General features: G+C 43.1%; 4 protein-coding genes across 6 annotated transcripts; all 4 read left to right on the forward strand.

The window, feature by feature from the left end:
- The first annotated feature begins 545 nt into the window (after positions 1–545).
- LOC123090685 (protein saal1) lies at positions 546–7353 on the forward strand. 2 transcript variants are annotated; one of them, XM_044512012.1, is made up of 11 exons: positions 546–977; positions 1700–1800; positions 1903–2086; positions 2684–2749; positions 2839–2978; positions 3845–3971; positions 4868–5013; positions 5725–5860; positions 6254–6338; positions 6476–6738; positions 6879–7353. In XM_044512012.1, exons 1-11 carry the CDS (start codon positions 642–644, stop codon positions 6990–6992), a joined length of 1698 nt encoding a protein of 565 aa, XP_044367947.1. In that variant the 5' UTR covers positions 546–641; the 3' UTR covers positions 6993–7353. The 2 variants fall into 2 exon arrangements, with proteins under 2 accessions (XP_044367947.1, XP_044367949.1); XM_044512014.1 differs by having other exon boundaries at positions 547–977; positions 1933–2086.
- A 977-nt stretch (positions 7354–8330) lies between these two features.
- On the forward strand, positions 8331–10670 carry LOC123090687 (uncharacterized). The gene is made up of 4 exons (XM_044512015.1): positions 8331–8564; positions 8654–8774; positions 9371–9438; positions 10275–10670. Exons 1-4 carry the CDS (start codon positions 8388–8390, stop codon positions 10395–10397), a joined length of 489 nt encoding a protein of 162 aa, XP_044367950.1. The 5' UTR covers positions 8331–8387; the 3' UTR covers positions 10398–10670.
- Positions 10671–11139: 469 nt separating this feature from the next.
- Positions 11140–13040, forward strand: LOC123089901 (probable aquaporin PIP2-7). Its single transcript, XM_044511449.1, has 4 exons — positions 11140–11194; positions 11433–11840; positions 11965–12260; positions 12359–13040. Exons 1-4 carry the CDS (start codon positions 11140–11142, stop codon positions 12560–12562), a joined length of 963 nt encoding a protein of 320 aa, XP_044367384.1. The 3' UTR covers positions 12563–13040.
- Positions 13041–16825: 3785 nt separating this feature from the next.
- Positions 16826–18731, forward strand: LOC123090688 (uncharacterized). Of its 2 annotated transcripts, XM_044512017.1 has the most exons (5): positions 16826–17053; positions 17145–17268; positions 17614–17681; positions 18171–18323; positions 18443–18731. In XM_044512017.1, the coding sequence occupies exons 1-4, from the start codon at positions 16874–16876 to the stop codon at positions 18291–18293; spliced, it is 495 nt and encodes a 164-aa protein (XP_044367952.1). In that variant the 5' UTR covers positions 16826–16873; the 3' UTR covers positions 18294–18323; positions 18443–18731. The 2 variants fall into 2 exon arrangements, with proteins under 2 accessions (XP_044367952.1, XP_044367951.1); XM_044512016.1 differs by having other exon boundaries at positions 18171–18731.
- Positions 18732–18773: the final 42 nt, after the last annotated feature.

Below are 18773 nucleotides of genomic sequence, written 5' to 3' on the forward strand. Positions count from 1 at the left end.
GCCGATTATATTTTTTTTTGACGTGAAACACCATGCATTCTATTAACTAATGGGCCCAGCAATATTACCGGCCACAACACCGCTTACATCTTGGAAAACATTAGTAAGCCAAATATGTTGGTTGTCGATCATAGCCCTTGAACCATAACCAGCTAGTAGATGAGCAGGGATATTACAAAGACGAGAACAAACATCAACCTTATAACCTATGAAGTACACTTATAGCTTGAACTTGGCTTCTTGAAAGAGGATGCCAAGAGGTGCACGGTCCAGGTTACTTACCCCAACGCAAGCTTCGGCGAGAGGCGGATCACGAAGAAAGTAACTCGGCCCATACTAAACTCTTCAGCAAGCCTGATAGCATTCATCATGGCCAAAGTTTTTTTTACCTGGGTTGTAAGTTTTTTAACAGGATTGCAAGTTTTCTAGAAAAGAAAAAAGGACCACCTCAAAAAGAAAAAAGGACTATCAGGGCCAGGGCCCAAACCCACTGGCGTCCGGCCCTGTGAAAAGCCCACACGTTCTGCGTCTGGGTGGGGGTTTTCTGCGCTCCCCTTCCGCATTGCGTGCGCCCTCGCGGTCGAACGGCCTCGCCACCCCCACTCCTCTCGCCCACGCCCGCCACCGCCGAAGAAGCTGCCATGGCGGCCGGCGACACGGGCGCGCCCGCGGCGGGCGGAGCGGGGCAGGAAGACTCGCCCGAGCCGCCGCGGGGCGAGCGAACCACCCCCGATCACCACGCTCCGGCGTCGCCGGGCGCTTCCGAAGAGGAAGAGGGCGCCAGCGGAGCAGTCGAGGCGGGGCAGGACGACGCGCCCGAGCTGGAGGACGAGCAGGGGGAGGGCGGCGACGCCACGGAGGACGACGTGGATGAGGAGGAGGAGGAGGAGGAGGAATGGGACGGGGAGGAGGAGGAGGGAGACGACGAGGAGGAGGACGCCCCGACGCACCTGCCGTTCGCGCCCGCGGAGGAAGAGGTACGCGGCCTCGCCTCGCCTCCCACCCCGTCTCCCCGCCTCGCGTTCCCTCTGCGGCGCGCGCAACGAGGGTTTTTGCGTCGCTCCCGTGGTTTCCATTTCCCTCGCTCTCGCGAGCATTCCGTCGAGCAGTTGGTGCGCGCTTCGAGGGCGACCGCTGTTGTTAGAACAACTAAGCGATTCCGTGCCTCAGGGTGAGCGAGGACATCCCGCACGGCACGTTGTGCTCGATGCTGGTTGAATTGCCCTCCTCCATCCATGGGACAGAGGGTGAATTCCTTCCCGGGGAACATCCATCTTGCATTTTCTTTGCTATTGTGATTTGTGGGCCATGCAATTTGCATTTACGGCTGAGATCTGCCACTATGTTTACATGCCCAAATCTGTTATTACAACTGGAGTTCAATTGCAGCTGTTGTGGAGCAATTGTTTCTAGATGATGTCAATTTGCATTTACAGCTGAGTACTGTGAATATGGCACTGGAATGTACTCCGTACATAGTTATTACAACTGGGGTTTACTTACCAAGCAACTGCTTATCGTGAACATGAAACTTTAATGTACATAGTTTTCACAATTGGTGTTTAGTTGCTTTGTCATCAATATTTTCATTTAGATGCCTTGTCAGGAAGACATAAATAGTTGCCGAACATGCTCCCTTGGAATTATAGTAATATCTTGTTGTCTTAATGTTCAATCTTCTGGTTGTAATTATCTGCAGTCACTTGATGACACAAACGCAACTACAGTTGATCCAAGCTATACTATCTCTCTTATAAGGCAACTAATACCTAAGGGATCCAGTGTGGAGAAAGAGTTCAGGTGGTGGTACTTCCAGATTTCCCCCCATTAAGTTTGTTTAGCAATGAAGGCTGTCATTAAAACGACCTGGTTGTCCTAATAATGTCTGCCTCATGCAAAAAGTGACAAGCAAAGGGTCAATTCTGATGACAGGGATTCAACGCAACCGGATAACACGGATCCTTCTGAGAAAAGTGACAAGCAGGGTCTTCCAGAAGAAAGAAGTGTCAGTCCTAAGGATCAGTTGGAAGAGTGTGGTTGTATTCTGTGGGATCTTGCGGCTAGTACACCTCAAGCAGAACTTATGGTATTTATCTGCATCATTCTCTTGTATAAGGATGTATTTCTTCTATAGGTTTGTCATAAACAGAAGGCGAACCGTTTTGCTATATGAAACTTGTTTATTGCTGCTCAATTTTTTACTGAACAAGATACTAGCAAGCAGGAAGTGTGAGAGATTTTGATTGCCTTATCTGCACTGGCTTTAGACATTGTCTGGATATCCTGGGTTTTAATACGATGTGGTTGGCTTGTTAGATCAATTAGGAGTAGATAAGCAAAGAATTAAGGTGGATAATTGTAATTGTCTCATTCTTTTAGTTTTGTAGCTCCTTTGTGCTTATATTTTATCTATAAATTTTGCTGGTGATAGCTACTTGTAGTGTGAATGCTTATGTCATAATAACATGCTAATTCTAACAAACATTTTAAATGGAAGAATGGCCAGGTTGCAGTAAGTCAAAAGTATTTCTCCTAAATCCTAATTGATCTAACAGCAAATCAAGTGTTCAAAGGAACTACAAAAGGAAATTAAGGCATAATAAACAGAATTTATCCACCTTCCTTTATACCTTAGTAATTGTGCATCTTCTGCTGTTAACAACACTATATTTAACCCTTGTAGATTAATAATCTTGTGATTGAAGTGCTTTTGGAAAACCTTCATACGGCAAATTCTTCTAGGGTGAAGGTGAAATGAAATTTTCCTCTACTGCTCCCTCTCTTTTTGCTAAGCATGTATTGAAGTATCTTGTTTCTTCGAATCTTTTGTCCCTGCAGGAAATTTGTCTTGGAATCATGGGAAACTTAGTCTGTCATGAATCTCTAGTTGCTGCAATCTCTTTGAAAAAAGGTTTAATTGCAACTGTTGTGGAGCAATTGTTTATAGATGATGTCCAATGCCTTTCTGAAACATTCAGGTTGGGTATCTTTGGGATTAAGTTTTTTTTTTTTGCCGGACTCAAAGTTATTATTTAGAACCAATTTTTTTTTATTATTTATTTATCAGCTGTTTGACAAGCTGTTTATTATTCTAGCATTGCAAGATATTTCATCCCGTGAAATTTAAGCCTTATCATGTGAAATAGATCTTGGTAGTTTAGCTCAGCACACACACGATTACCATGTTGATATATTATTTATGTTCTTGAATTTGTGCATTTTGTATTGGTCAGATACCCATTCAATTTTACTCCCTCCGTCCGGAAATACTTGTCATCAAAATGAATAAAAGATGATGTATCTAGATGTATTTTAGTTTTAGATACATTCTTTTTTGTCCATTTTGATGACAAGTATTTTCGGACGGAGGGAGTACCACATAACTATGCAAATGCCCACATGCAAAACTACACATCCTTACATCACATGTTACATGCATACCTACATTTGGGCATACCCAATCAATCACTAGTTGTTGAAGTTGTGGATGAAAATGCTTGAACATACAACACTTTTGCAAAAAATATAACCATTTTCAACTGTGTTAGTAGGTTATGTACTTATGTTATTGGGGGATAGGAGCTAAGTAAATTTAGATTTTGTTTTTCTTGATAATTTAATTTTCTATTGTCGATGTTCAAAACTTGGAGAAGCTGCTTTCTAATTGTTCTGAGTTGTAGACAATGAGAATTGAGAAGTTCCATCTATGCTCTGTTCTTTTTTGCTTATTTTGACTTGTGTTGCTGTCTGTAAAAAAAAAATTCTTACACCCCGAGATAGTTGGAATGAGTATTATTGCTAAGTTTCATCAGTGGTGCATCCTCACACAGTTTTTCTTAGACAGGTTGTTGGCTGCCATTCTTCGGTCCAGTGCATTTGTTTCTTGGGCTCAAGCTCTTTTACCTGATGAGGTTCTTTCACGTATTCTATGGATAGTTGGGAAGACAGATAATTCTACATTACTTGAAAAGGTATTGTACTGAATTCGTATATGCAACTTGTTGTGACTGCGTATTGTACTGAATTCGTATATGCAACTTGTTGTGACTGCGTATTGTACTGAATTCGTATATGCAACTTGTTGTGACTAATCCGTAGAGTTGGTCCTCACAACTTTAGTGACTTCTGTTCTTTTTAAATTGAATTTTGACATATATGGACACATTATATTTCTTTTGTAGGACTTGTGTAACATAAATTGTTTTAATCATCTTAGCTCATTCTTCTATACATGATTGTTAGGCATGTGTGTTTGCCTGCTTAACTCTGTTATCAGTTCACCATATCCTGAGGTAGTTTCAAGAAGGTCGTCATCGAATAGTTTCTATGGACTGTTTCATCTTCCCAAACACTTCCTTAGTTGTATGGTCCAGTCTTACTCATTGCTACCATATCCATGTTATCCGAACAATGTAGAATTATCCTTGGTCAGAATGAGGTCCTGTTTTTTCCCATGGCAATTGCTTGGTTCTCTTCTGTGAAAATTCTTCTCTTAGGGGAATATCTGAATTTTTTTGGCTGCATTTTGGTAACAGTTGATACTCTTGAGAAACATGTGACTGCAAATTGCAATTTTATCAAACTTTTAGCTGCAGAGGTCTTATGGTCTTTGAACCAGCATCTATTTGCTTATCGTTCTACAATAACTTTTATAGCAGTGAAAGCATTTATTTTCCTACAATTATACTGTAAAACTAATTTTGCCCATTGTTATGTGTTGTATGATTCGGTTGAAATTGTCAGCCCAGCCGAACTATCGCAACTACTTTCATCTTATTATACTATGGTTCAGCTGAAAAATTTCCATCCTTTATATTTGCATGTGTTTAACTGTTTGGTTATTTCGTATGTGAATTACTGGTTGCAGATCATTGACTTCCTATCAACTGTCATTGATAATCGAGATGTGATTGCTATGCTTATCCAGCCCTTGCTTAAACTGGGTCTAGTTAACCGTGTTATTGGGTTACTAACAACTGAGCTTGAAAGATCAGCGGATGAGAAGCTAGACAGGTATGTTGAACTAACTTGAAATTCGGCAAGGTTTTCATTTTATAAAAGTTATCTGTTACAGATTTTGAACTATTATTGTTCAAGGTATCATGGAAGCTTCTTCTATGTACTCCCTACATTCCAAAATGCAAGGTGTATTAATTTTGAGAAAAGTCAAACTTATCTAGGTTTGGTCAAATAGAAAAGCGTTTGACCTTAAAACTTATACACTTTAAATTATAGATTGGAGGGAGTATTTGGTAAATTTTCTGTAGTTTAAGAATAAATCATAGGAAAAACACCTAAGGGCCTGTTTGGATATGTGGTATTTCTCTGGAGATTTATGGCATTCAGTTCGATTATGGGCTGAATGCTGAAGCTCCCAAAACAGTTGTGTAAGGAACCCTCAAGGATTTGAATCCTCCATAGTCCCGTTTAAAGTCATTGTTTCAAATAGATCCTTAAAGCTTCATAGAATATTTTTTATATTTCATGTCTTCTAGGTAAAGTTTAGGTCCTTAACCTATCTTCTGAGATGTGGCCATTTGTTGTTTCCCAATAATATGGTCTGAGCATTTTAAGTTTCTTACATTCCCACTTCCTAGTTTTAATTTAATAGGACTGTAGCTGCATTTCTCTGTCACTGCGATAACCCTTCTTAGTTTTTGAATTTTGAATTAACAACCTGGGACAGTAATGGATTTACCTTACCTTTTTCTTAACACGTTTCAGATCGGATTCTCTTGAATTGATCCTTCACTTCATGGAAGAATTATCAGCCATACACTGTGTTTCAAAGGCAATGACATCGAATGACTGGCTGATTAAAGTGTTAGTTAACATGATCAAATCGCCTGATAAAGTTGAGGTGAGCATGTTGCCACTGCTACCATTTCATATATTTGTTCATCAGCCCAGTCGAATTCTGGTTCATACATTTTGGAAGAAATGCATTATGTTGTTGCCTCCTTGGTACCCAATTGTTAGCTTGACCAACTCATAACTCTTAACAAGCAAGCTGTTCCGAATTTTTTGATTGTCAGTAAGTCATGAATTTTTTTTCCGGAAATTTGAAGAAACATTCCTTGCCTCTTCCGTTTGTACATTTGGCAAACTTCACCTTGCATTAATTCTTGTGATTCCCCACCTCTACAACCTCAATGGTGACCTAGGATGTCTCACTTGAAAGATCTGTAGATTCAGATGTATGAATGCAAGTCAAGCATGGCAATTGTATTCTTATTCACAAACTCTTCTTCAGGTTGCAAGCTATTGTGCTTCGGTGGTGATCGTAATATCAAATATTTTGACAGATGGAAAGCATTTGGTGCCTAAGATATCCCGTGGTAGGCACATTTTTTCTTAGCACTTATCTTATTTTCTAAGCAACTATCGTATATTTGCTAAGCAGTGCACTGCATGACTTGAAATCAATGTTTCCATTTAGTGCCATTACAGTGATCCAGTCTTTCAATTGTTTCAGATTTAGCGTTCCTGGAAGGCCTACTTGAAGTTCTTCCAGAGGTCCCTGATGATGACCAAGCTCGATATGCACTTTGGAGTATCTTAGCACGTATTCTGGCACAAGTGCAAGGAACTGAGTTAAACTCCTCGTCCCTCGACCAGTTTGCGTCTCTGTTCTCAGGCAAGTTCGGCCTCATCAAAGATGACCTCGAGAGTCAGGTGGTTGATGAAGAGAAGTTAACACCTGAGGATGCTCTCCTGAAGGGATGGACATCGAGATGTGTATCCTTTAAAACAATATATACAATTTGTCCTTCATGGAAATCTAGATCTTAAGCTACATTTACAAACTAACATGATGGGATACATCTCGGCAGCAGCAATCGCATTGTTTTTCCTATGCTACAAAATATCTGTAACAGCTCGTGGCAATCTCCTTCTTCATGGAGAGATGGATCGAGGAGAAGTCCTCGACTGGAGACTCCATCGACAATGCTCGGGAGGTGCTGAGCTACTGCCAGAAGGCGCTCAGCTAACCGGAAACTCCACTCCATTGACAAGCTTGCTGCGGTTTGTAATCAACGCTGCTGACCTGAGAAAGAATGCGGCATGTGGCCGCTGTGATTTTGGAACCGGGAGTCTGTTATAACCTACTGTCATTTTAGACTATACGGCAACCTGTAAAGAAAATCGGCGAATGGAGATTAACTAGGGGCATGGGTGGGGATATACGAGTTTTGGGCATGGGTGGTGATACAAATTTTTTTGGGAGATGTTCGATTGCCAAGTTTGATAAGTCGCAAATTTGGTCTAAAGTTTTCGTTTTCTGGGTAAGAACTATTTCTGTCATCCGAATCGATATGTAAACCTGAGACATAGATGCAGATGTGGTTTTCATTTCTACGTTTGAATGCCAGTTTTCTCATACTTTTTGATAAGCTAGAGAATGAATTTCCCATGAACGCCAAAGCAGATTTCTGTCAGAAAGCAAGACTGTCATCCCAGCAGCTCTAGAGAAGGAATAATTAAACAGGCATCTTTGGGTCTCCAGTGCCAATGCACCTGGATTGAAAAACAAAATAGAAGTTGCAAAAAAAGTCAAAAATTTCCTGAGACTTTTTGGAAACAAACGATGTAGTGTTATACTGGAGTAAAAAGTTTGGCAAAGAAATGACTTTCATGGTATTTTGGGTGAATAAAAAACAAAACAAAACTAGCACTATATAAAGAGTTATTATTCACACTTTTTCTACTCGCAAATTAAAAGAAAATCGCCCTGAAGTTAACTATGAATTTTGTTTTTCTCCATTGTAGCCCGTGATGGCAGAAAGGTTCAGTTTTATTGTAAGAAACCCAAGGTTCAGTGCTATTAAGTTTTTTTAGGGAAGTAGCACTGGTTTTTCTCTCTTTTTTTTTAGAAAAAGCAAAGGTTTAGGTCGGTCAGGTGTAGTTAGTATCATCTTGATATTGAATATTACCTTTACCAATAATTTAGGTTTTTGAGTTGGGATTAATTTCCAAGTTTAAATCATCACGTTCCTGTGGCAGTTTTCGAGTTATTCATCCCCTAAACGTTATAGTATGTGTCGGCGGCAATGGTCGTTCGGTGATCCATGGACCTCGATGTAATTTATGTTTAATGTGTTTTGTACTTTCGATAAATCTTTATAATAGATTCGATCTTTTCGCAATTTTTTTACAGTATGTACTCCTCCGACCTATATTAATTGTCACTCGTGCTACAATTATGAAAGAAGTGTTTTTTTTTAGCTCATGACAGCCCGTACAACAAATACCGGGGCCTTTCACCGTCCGAGCCCAGTCTAAAAGCCCGCATCGATTATGTGCGGCCCTTCCAACCATTTGCGCCCACAAGGCCACAACTGCCAGCAGCAGCAAAGACAGGAACCGCAACCGCGAGCCGGTGAGAAATGGAGGGACGCCCCCGCGGCGGCGGCGGCGGCGGCCGGACGGCGATGGACTACTCGCTGGCGGCGCTGAAGCTGTTGGCCTCGCAGCTGGCGGGCTCCACCACGGCCCCCTCCTCCGAGGGCTCCTCCCCGGCGCAGATGCTCTTCGGCATCCGCTTCCAGCGCGCCTGGATCCAGGTCCCGTCTTCTATCTTCCCCGTCCCGTCCCTTCCTTTCCTTTGCTCGGAGCCCTTGCCCTTGCCCTGACGGCTCGCTGCGGCAGGCAGGGCGTGGTGGTGCGCGCGGACTACAGCGTCGGCGACGGGAGGCTGTTCGTGGATGACGGCTCCTGCGTCACCGAGCTCATGCTCCGCCCCGAGGATGCCAAGGGCCAGCCCTGGCGCCCAGGTTCCCCCAATCTCTCTCTCTCTCTCTCTCATTTTGTCTTGCCTTCTCCTTTCTCAGATATGATGATGTATTGAGTGTTGACTAACTGTGCTTGTGCTGCAACATTGTTCATGTAGTAGTAGTAGTTTTGCTGCTGTTGCTTAGTAACATCAGCTGTATGCCTGTATTTCCCCTGAAAAAAAAGCCTGTCATGTAATACGAAACTGCATGCGAAGACAACCTAGAATTTACTTTAGAACCCACTCGAGATGATCGATGCAAGAGTTGAACAATCCCAGCCACCATCAAAATACTCTGCAGGTGCAGGTGTACTCTTTGCAGTAGAGGCTTCTTTACCACAAGATGGCCTCATGAAGTAATCCATCCATTATTATCAGACCTGGTAAAAGTGCCACTCCCTCCGATCCAATTTGAGCTAAAACCATGACACTTATTATAGATCAGAGGGAGCAGTACTTATTAGTAAAAATAGTTGCTATTGTTTTTACAGTGCTTTTACTCTCTTCGTATATTGCGCATCCAACCGTCGTTTCTTTTGCAAGCCAATTCATGATTTCTTTACTCTAGTTGATTGATGGCTCTATTTTGTGTTGTAGGGATGTATGTGCTGATTATTGGGGCGTATATTGCACCCCAGTCTACGGAAAGTCTGCCGATGGTCAAGGTTCCGTCTCCCTCTCTTACTCTCTTTGTGTATCCTTGCTTGCTTATTTCCATCCACATACTGAGAAGAATTCGAGGTTCTCTGTTGGTGCTTTCTTTATTATTTGATGCAAACTTCAGTTTTGGAACCATTTGTTTGCTTGAGCCGACACCTGGAGTTTCAGAGGCTGCCTGACTAATGGTTATACAAAAAGGAAATAGTAATGCATGTTATGTACAATTTAGTAGTCTCACTCGTGGAAGTGGTTCATACTTTAACTTCGATAAATAGCACCCATGATTTCGGGCCTGGCATCCTTCAAACTGCAGTGCAGATTTTATTGATAAAGTGCGATAGTCCTAGATTTGTTCAAGTTTTTGGTTATCTGATTATGTCAGTTTTGCAACTCATCATTTGAACGTATTGAGAATAACAGAAAGTTTAGTAATGTCAATACATGCTGTCGTAGTGTTGTAATCATCATGGTATCAGATTATTACAAGAGCTGTCTAATGTATGGATGGGTAATCTTGACATGTAATGTTTCCCATGCTTCTTTAAATCCAGCATCTGGTACATCTCAGCACAAGAAAAAAGTGGGAAGCAGTTTCTTGGATTCGTTTTTGTTTGACTCCCTAGATTATCATTAGATTATGTGTTCAGTCTCCAGTTAATTGCCACTTTACCATGGCTTACCAATGCAAATCAAAATGAAAGCTTTTGTCTGAAGTACTGAGTAGGTGGTTATTGTATGTATTCTCAATGCTTACGACACGTGAGATTTCATAGGAATATCCTGCATCACGGTGCATGTTGTCGGCCTCTTACTTAAGCATCCCTAGACTTGATCGTTGCAGGTGCACAAGATAGTGGATCTCTCTGCGCAGCCGGACCGTGAAGCGATGTGGTACATGGAAGTGGCCGAGGCTTACAACTTCTTCTACAAGGCTGACGCCTCTGGTGCCGGCTCACCGCCGTGAGCACTCCTTGGTCTCTCCTGATGATCCGTTTCAGTGCAGCGCCCTTGACATTGCTGCCACTGCTCTGTTCCTCATGACTGCTACACTGTCGTAGATTGCTGCTGGTAACTCATCTCAGAGAATGCTCTGCTTTCCTTTTGCTGCTGAGGTCGGCAGTCCATATGGGCTTAGATTTTAGGCTCGCGCATTTCTTTTCGAAGCTTTAGCCGAACTTTTCTTCGTTGTACCACCATAGCTTCACTTGCAATGGAAAACATAGAGAATTTTTTTGTGTGTGTGGGCTAAACATAGAGAAATTCAACCACTAAAGTACCTACAAGACATGTAGAAGACCAAACCTCATTTAACCCGCGCAATAGTAGGCCACCACGTACGACAGAGATTGGCAAATATACCAAGCATATCGACAGGGGCATCACAAAGATTGGCAAATATACCACGCAAGATGTCAGTCAATATCGTGAGGCCAAGCCGATGATCTTGCTCACAAAGTCTCAGAAGAAGAGGTTGTTGAACAAGACGATGATTTCCCCAACGATGCGCATCGAGAAACACCGATGGACACAACATCGACCGCCACCGCCACCGCCACCGCCACTGCCTAGCACACCGGGGGTACGGGGTGGCCTGATCCGGGGAAGAAACAGGTACGTAGCGGCACAAGATCTGGCAGTAGTGTCTAGGATCAGGGAGAAGGTGTGAGATCCAAAATTGGGGACCAGGTACCATTGGACACTGGACAATGGATGAAGATCCGGTCGACATAATTGGTAACCGGAAGAGCAATGCCAACCTACGTAAGAAATGTTACGTGATTAACGTAAAAGCTTAGTAACAGTTTCGTAGGTGTAGGGTTACTGTTGTTATATTCCACCTCAGCCCTTACGTTAATCACCTGTCGAGTAGAAGCTCTTGGACATGTAGGAGTAGATTCCAAGGAGAAAACCTCCTCCAACTCCAAGTATCTAATCCAAGCAGAGTCTCCTTCACGCATGCAGCTTCGCAAGCACTTGACCACGATCATCCCTATTTAAGCTTGCACTCTTGGAGTGGATACTCCTATCACCAGACTGCCATTGCCATACACACACAGCTGGTTCCAACCAAGCCGACCGACCATGGCGGCCAAGGAGGTGGAGAAGGTGGTCACCGCCGACGAAGAGACAACGGACATCGTCGTCCATAGGGTGCCGTACGGGGACCCGCCGGCGGTCCGGGCGCTGGACACGAGCGAGCTGACCACGTGGTCCCTGTACCGCGCCCTCATCGGCGAGTTCACGGCCTCCCTCGTCCTCCTCTACGTGAGCATCGCCACCGTCATCGGGTACAGGAGCCAGTCCTCCGCCCCCGATGACCGGTGCACCGGCGTCGGCTACCTCGGCGTCGCTTGGTCCTTCGGCGCCACCGTCTCCGTCCTCGTCTACTCCACTAGCGGCATCTCAGGTAGATATATACACATCTCTATCACAACATACAATATTTTCTCCGTCCGTAATTACTTGTCGTAGAAATGGATAGAAATGGGTGTGTATCTAGAACCAATGGTCGCCTTGCGTGTGCAATGCAGGCGGGCACATAAACCCGGCGGTGACGTTCGCGCTCTTCATGGCCGGGAAGGTGACGCTGGTGCGCTCGGTGCTGTACGTGGCGGCGCAGTGCCTCGGCGCCGTCGTCGGCGTGGGCATCGTCAAGGGGATCATGAAGCACCCCTACGACGACCTGGGGGGCGGCGCCAACGCGGTGGCCGGGGGGTACTCGCTCGGGGCGGCCCTTGGCGCCGAGACCTTGGGCACCTTCGTCCTCGCCTACGCCGTCTTCTCCGCCACCGACCCCAAGCGCACCGCCCGCGACGCCTTCGTCCCCGTACCAGACGCCTTCTCCTCTCACTCTCAGCTAGCTAGCTCGTGGTGATCGCCGCCGGACCTGTACATATATGATGATTTGTCGTCAATTAATTGCAGCTGGTGGCGGCGCTCCCGATCGGCATGGCGGTGTTCGTGGTGCACCTGGCGACCATCCCGATCACCGGCACGGGCATCAACCCGGCGAGGAGCCTGGGTGCCGCCGTCCTGTACAACCAGCACAAAACCTGGAAGCAACACGTACGTGGTGGGACCCATGCACTGCACTACTACTCCGTCTGTTTCTTTTTAGTTTGCATATAAAATTTGGTCAAAGTCAAATTTTATAAAATTTGACTAACTTTATAAGAGAAAAGATCAACAATCACAATATGAAATCAATATTGTTAGATGCATCATGGAATGAATTTTCATACCATACAGCGTTAGTATCATAGATGTTGGTATTTTTTATATAAATTTAGTTAAACTTTGTGTAATTTGACTTTGACCAAATCTTATATGCAGTGCACATGCCTATATAGTACTATTGTTTCGTCGCTACAAGTGGGTCCCATGCCATGCCGGTGTCACTTCAGCCATATACGGTGCCACGTCGGCACATTTTACGTCTACGAATGAGATTAGCACCATATTTGCACGTTCATGTGCCAAGTTTTAGAATCAGTTTGACGTATTTTTCAAATTCAAATACTAACGTGAATATTTATGACAAGTTCAAACATCACTGATGTATTTACCTTTTTTTCATCCGTATAATGAGAATAAAAGAGTTGTTGGTTGGTCCCTTTTTACTACCTCTGTCGGCCCTGTAATGTACGGAATCTTGCTATAGTACCGTTGGTTAATTAAGCGTGTCTTGATGTGTGTTAGTTGTTAATAAGCGGGATCACTAGTGCAGAATGCAAACAGTTTGAAACTTCTTTCCACAGTTTTGAACCGCGGTCTTGTGTGAAGGTGTGTGATAGGGGATCTACCGTACAAGACCTAGATTAATCGTCTGCGATTGCTCCTCAAATCACACACGAAAACACTAAAGTGCACGTGTGTGATCGGGAGAGCTATCCGGAACAAGCCGTATGAGATGTGCTAACCATCCCACAGAATTTGCTTAAGGAAAATGTTTGCATTGGTACGCTATATCATACACGACGCGGCCTAAAAAAGCTTGTGCGATAGGGCTATCCATCATCCACGCTTTTCAAACATTCGCGGCTGGCAACATATCGCAAACAGTTATCTAGGAGACTAGGACGACATCACGATCTGCAAAATCCCCCAGATTCCCCTCCCTATAGATTTTTTTAGCGTGTAACAAGGGCATTTCCGAGAGATATCTGGACGGTGAGATGTAAAGTTAATCAACGGAGAAAAAATGGTGAAACGATAGAGAATTCAGACATTTCATGTAAAGCGGTTTCGAGAGATATCTGGACTGTGAGATGCAATGTTAATCAACGGAAAAACACTGAGGATTTTGATAAATTGATTTTCTGACATGAGGCATTGCCCTGCGAAATATAAACCGCCGTGATGGCACTTTTTTAGAATAAAATGCATTTAAAAATCATCATCATACTATATTTTATAATTCTAATTTCCAAACTAGTCACAATATTTTGTGGAAGCATTATTCTCGTAAGCAGTTGCTAACAAGAAAGAAATCACAGACTAAATCCATGGGACCCATGCACCCATTATTCACGGAAAACAGTTAGTATCAGGAAACAAATCACAACTGAGTACTCTTTTCTTTTTAGTCTGCATATAAAATTCAGTTTTACTAAAGCACATCTAGATGTGCCCTAATTATTGGGCATCTAAATCTCATGTCGTTTGATTTTACGTTTAGATTCGTGTAAACATTTTCTTTCCTCTTTTTTCTTTTCTTCCTAATTTGATTGAGCCACTTAGATATGCAATAATTAGAGCACATCTAGATGTGCCAGACACACCTATAAAATTTAGTCAAAGTCAAACTATGTAAGATTTGACCAAATTTATATCAAAAGATATCAACACCTACAATGCTAAGGCTATATGCTATGAAAATTAATTTCATGATGCATCTAATAATATTGGTTTTATATTGTGAATGTCGATATTTTTTCTATAATGTTAGTCAAAGTTTACAAAGTTTGACTTTGACCAAATCTTATATGCAGACAAAAAAACAAAAGAAGTATTAACTACCACGATACCCACACGCTAGGATCGCAGGAAGGTTTTAGTCCTATGGCTATTGACTGGTCATTTTATCAGACCAGTCAATAGCCATAGGGTAGAGGTGATCGAAGACGACATTGCCAATTTTTTTCCTGAGAGGGACTCATTCATCACATTCAGTGCTGTCTTAACTTCAAGTTTTAACTCATGGGAGAAACCTTTGCTGGAAAAGAACTGAGCATTTTGATAAATTGATTTTGTGACCTGAGGCATTCCTTTGAAATACTAGTAAGTTTGCACGTGTAACGCACGCCTTGACTAATGCTCTTTTCTAAGATACATCTATTCCCAATCAAAACACTTTGTCTGTAGTTATAGTTCTTAACGGCAATGTAAGAAAATGACAACAATGAAAAACAACCAAGCTAACAATTCATATGACATGGTAACATACTTTCCAGCTCAAAGTCAACATGGTTTGGGCCAAATGAAAATGCAAACCTCTTGTAGTAATCTCCGCCGCCCTTTTTTTTGCGAGCATAATTGCTGGTCACTTGATTTGCATAGTTTTCTTTGGCATCCAGGATCTAAGAAGAACCCTTCAAGGTTTCCTAGAAGTGTCTCACTGTGAGAGGAAAAAACATGAGGTTAAACCTCAGTACGAACAATAGAAACTACTGGCTTCGAGCTTACCCTACTAACTTGATGCCTCATGTTCATAGCTGCTTCATGTGTCCTATTTATCCTATGCACCCTGTTTGCGCAAGGTGATTAGAGTTTCTGTAGCATCTTCCTTGATGGTTTCAGCAAGCCAAAGGTTCACTTTCTGAGTGATGAACTCCACATGTATTCATAATTAATTGGAGCAGTAGAAAACTGAAAACCTGGAACTATGAAATATCGGTGGATGAAATTTATGGAAGCACAAAAATGCAGGAAATTTAAATATACCTATATATTCTGATTTTTAGGACATTCAAAAGAGTGATTTTAATATGAGAAAAAAATATTGGATGTCGGTCAATGTGCTACATATCTGAATGGTTTTCTAATCAAACTTAATTACATATATGGCACACGAAATGATAAACGCCTGGCCGTAACAGTCAAAACTCATTACCCTGTTTTAATAAAAAAATAACACTTCACAAGAACAATTTAGCTAGATGCATAGTTATTTTTTTTGAGATAGTTAGATCATTTCATTGTGAAATAGAATTATTTAAACGACATGTCTGTTTGTTCCCTGACTGCTTACCTCCAAAATATATAACAGTCATGAATATTAAACACTTGCATATGAGCTTTGATAAGTCAAGCACATGTACACCAATGAAAATTATGTTTTTTATTGTCTTATAAATGATAAATGTGTTGCACAGTTGGAATGGAGACATGCAGCTTCATCCCCATAAAGGTTAGAAGCTTCATTGCAGAAGTCATTCTGCCGCAAACATTCAGAACAAATCAGTATAAGGACATGCATAAGCAAATTAAAGAAAAATGACATATTAGGATTGCACCAATTTGTCTTGCTCAGATGGCTTACCAGCGAAACCTCTGTCATTGATTATTTTATTGCAACATCATCAGTGGCGGAGCTAGGAAAAAGTATTAAGGGGAGCCAAGTGTTGCTTATCCTTGGCAGGGAGGGCCAGCCCACTAAAATACATCATTTTCACTGTACATAACCACTTGTTTATATGTATATTAGGCTTAAATCAATTTTGTTAGGGGGGGCCAGGGCCCCTGCTGGTCCCCCCTGTCTCCGCCACTGAACATCATAGCTGACTTCATGGAGCTCTTCAGGTCATCTTTTTTTTTTTCTAATCTGAAACATGAACACATGGGTGATTAAAAACATTACTTTACATTCAATATGCGCATGATCCTAAATACAAGAGTTTCTGATTGTAACCTGAAGGTGTCCAAGCGCATTTGTGATTTGTAACCCTGAAATTTGAATCCAGTGGTTTGCCATTGATAACCTGCGCATTCTCTTGTTAAGTTGGTAATCACTAAAGCTGACTTGAAACAGAACATATATGAACTTCTAAGCAATCACATCCTAACCTCCTGTTTTGAGCTTGCCAATCCTGATTAGTGACATTCCCAAGCCCTTCATTTAGCAGAAGACTTACTTATTACCTTTCTTCTTATGTCGTCTAGATGTTGGACTTCAGTGGCTAGTAAATTATCCAGAACACGGGTAGTCAGTGGTCATGCTCCTACGCTAGTAAAAAATCAGCCCATACTTAGTTGAGATATAAACCGCCATTATGGCATTAAATTTTTTTGGTGGGCCTTTTCACCGTCTGAGCCCAGTTTGGAAGCCCGCGTATCGTGTATGGATGTGGAGCCCTACCCTACCACCATATGCGCAACTTTGCATAAAAAAAAAAGAACATACCGCAACTGCGACCAGCACGAATCGCAACCGCGAGTAAAATGGAGGGGCGCCCCCGCGGCGGCGGCGGCGGCGGCGGGCGGACGGCGATGGACTACTCGCTGGCGGCGCTGAAGCTGCTGGCCTCGCAGCTGGAGGGCTCCACCACGGCCCCCTCCTCCGAGGGCTCCTCCCCCGCGCAGATGCTCTTCGGCATCCGCTTCCAGCGCGCCTGGATCCAGGTCCCCGACCCCGAGCCCGACCCATCCCATCTTCTCCCCACCATTCCCCGTTCCTCTGCTCGGAGCCCTGACGACTTGCAGCGGCAGGCAGGGCGTGATCCTGCGCGTGGACTACAGCGCCGGCGACAACGGGAGGCTGTTCGTGGATGACGGCTCCTGCGTCACCGAGTTCATGCTCCGATCCGAGGATGCCAAGGGCCAGCCCTGGCGCCCAGGTTCTCCCAACCTTCTTCGATCCCCTCTGCTTATGCTCCGTTTCTTAGATATGTTGTTTCTGAAGATCAACTTTGCCTGTGCGACATAATCAAATTGCACGTGTTGTTTTGCTGCTCTAGTGCTGTTGATGCGAAACTGCTTGCAAAAATAAGTGTGGAAAACCTAGAAATTACCACAAGACAAGATGCCCCATGAGTTAAATTAATTATCAGACCTGGCAAAGTGGTACATACACTAGTATTTTTATTGTTTGCATTTTGCAATGCTTTTACTCTCTTCGTGCTCTGCTTCTTTTTCAGGCTAGTTCATGTTTTATTTACTGATGTCCCTATTTTATGCTGTAGGGATGTATGTGCTGATTATTGGGGCATATATTGCACCCGACTCTACGGAAAATCTGCCAGCGGTCAAGGTTCCATCCCCCTCCCTTGCACTCTTTGTCCATCCTTGTCTGCTTACATTCATATCATATTTGTATCCATATACTGAATTTTTGAGGTTTTCTGTTGGTGCTTTCTATATTGTTTGAGGCGAAGTTCAGTTTTGAAACCATTTGAATACTTGAGCCAACACCTGGAGTTTCAGGCTGCCTGACTAATGATTATGCAAATAGAAAGAATAATAGTAATGTCTGCTCGTAGTACACTACTAGTACTCATGTACAGTCTAGTAGTCTCACTCGTGGGAGTGGACGAGGTGTTCATCCTTTGAACTTCAACAGCACTCATGATTTTGGGCCAAAAATTACAGTTTTTGTCTTAAGTGCAAATTTCAGCAGTTGTTTACTGTTTGTATTCTCAATGCTTGCCACTCCTAAGATTTCACAGAGAAGCCGTTATATCTTGCATCATGGTGCATGCTGTCAGATACATCTCTTACCTCCTGGATTTGATCGTTGCAGGTGCACAAGATAGTGGATCTCTCGGCGCAGCCGGACCGTGAAGCGATGTGGTACATGGAAGTCGCCGAGGCTTACAACTTCTTCTACGAGGCCGATGCCTCTGGTGTCGGCTCACCGTCATGAGCACTCTTAACACCTTGCCCCCTCCTGATGGTTCGTGTCACTGTAGCACTCGTAGCACTGCTGCCACTCTGTACCCGTGCTCGTTACCTTGTTCTAGGCCGCCCGCTGGTAACTCAGAGAGGCCCTTTTGGTGCTGCGAATTGTTTCAGGGTTATCTCGGATGAACGTTGGAGCACGTCCAAATTCCAACAGCGAGAAAATTGACTGGAATCTCCCAACATTTCATGCGACTGATTCTTGATGTCTCTTGCAGTCTCGTGTTGGGCCGCCGCTAGTGGTTCTGTTGATGACTTAATGTTTCTTGCATCAGGATTCGCTTGGGTTGCATCAATTTTGTGAACCCGTTATGGTTTGAGTTCACTACACTTATGAGATCAGTAATTTTGGAAATGAAACCTAGTATCAAATCGGGCGTCCCCGGAAACATTCTTTTTGTCAGACCCAATCGTTTTATTAATATTTAGGAAACATTTTTGTTGT

The sequence above is a fragment of the Triticum aestivum genome, chromosome 4B, assembly GCF_018294505.1.
Source record: "Triticum aestivum cultivar Chinese Spring chromosome 4B, IWGSC CS RefSeq v2.1, whole genome shotgun sequence".
Taxonomy (NCBI): domain Eukaryota; kingdom Viridiplantae; phylum Streptophyta; class Magnoliopsida; order Poales; family Poaceae; genus Triticum; species Triticum aestivum.

Excerpts from the sequence above, each read along its gene's own strand:
- LOC123090685 (XM_044512012.1), top strand. The coding sequence starts at position 642 with ATGGCGGCCGGCGACACGGGCGCGCCCGCGGCGGGCGGAGCGGGGCAG. Across the intron at positions 2,979-3,844 it reads TGCCTTTCTGAAACATTCAG|GTTGTTGGCTGCCATTCTTC; the intron begins GTTGGGTATCTT and ends TTTCTTAGACAG. Across the intron at positions 6,739-6,878 it reads AGGGATGGACATCGAGATGT|CTCGTGGCAATCTCCTTCTT; the intron begins GTATCCTTTAAA and ends TATCTGTAACAG.
- LOC123090687 (XM_044512015.1), top strand. The coding sequence starts at position 8,388 with ATGGAGGGACGCCCCCGCGGCGGCGGCGGCGGCGGCCGGACGGCGATG. Across the intron at positions 8,565-8,653 it reads TCCAGCGCGCCTGGATCCAG|GGCGTGGTGGTGCGCGCGGA; the intron begins GTCCCGTCTTCT and ends TGCGGCAGGCAG. Across the intron at positions 9,439-10,274 it reads AAAGTCTGCCGATGGTCAAG|GTGCACAAGATAGTGGATCT; the intron begins GTTCCGTCTCCC and ends TGATCGTTGCAG.
- LOC123089901 (XM_044511449.1), top strand. The coding sequence starts at position 11,140 with ATGGATGAAGATCCGGTCGACATAATTGGTAACCGGAAGAGCAATGCC. Across the intron at positions 11,195-11,432 it reads GAAGAGCAATGCCAACCTAC|CTTGCACTCTTGGAGTGGAT; the intron begins GTAAGAAATGTT and ends TCCCTATTTAAG. Across the intron at positions 12,261-12,358 it reads CCCGCGACGCCTTCGTCCCC|CTGGTGGCGGCGCTCCCGAT; the intron begins GTACCAGACGCC and ends AATTAATTGCAG.
- LOC123090688 (XM_044512016.1), top strand. The coding sequence starts at position 16,874 with ATGGAGGGGCGCCCCCGCGGCGGCGGCGGCGGCGGCGGGCGGACGGCG. Across the intron at positions 17,054-17,144 it reads TCCAGCGCGCCTGGATCCAG|GGCGTGATCCTGCGCGTGGA; the intron begins GTCCCCGACCCC and ends AGCGGCAGGCAG. Across the intron at positions 17,682-18,170 it reads AAAATCTGCCAGCGGTCAAG|GTGCACAAGATAGTGGATCT; the intron begins GTTCCATCCCCC and ends TGATCGTTGCAG.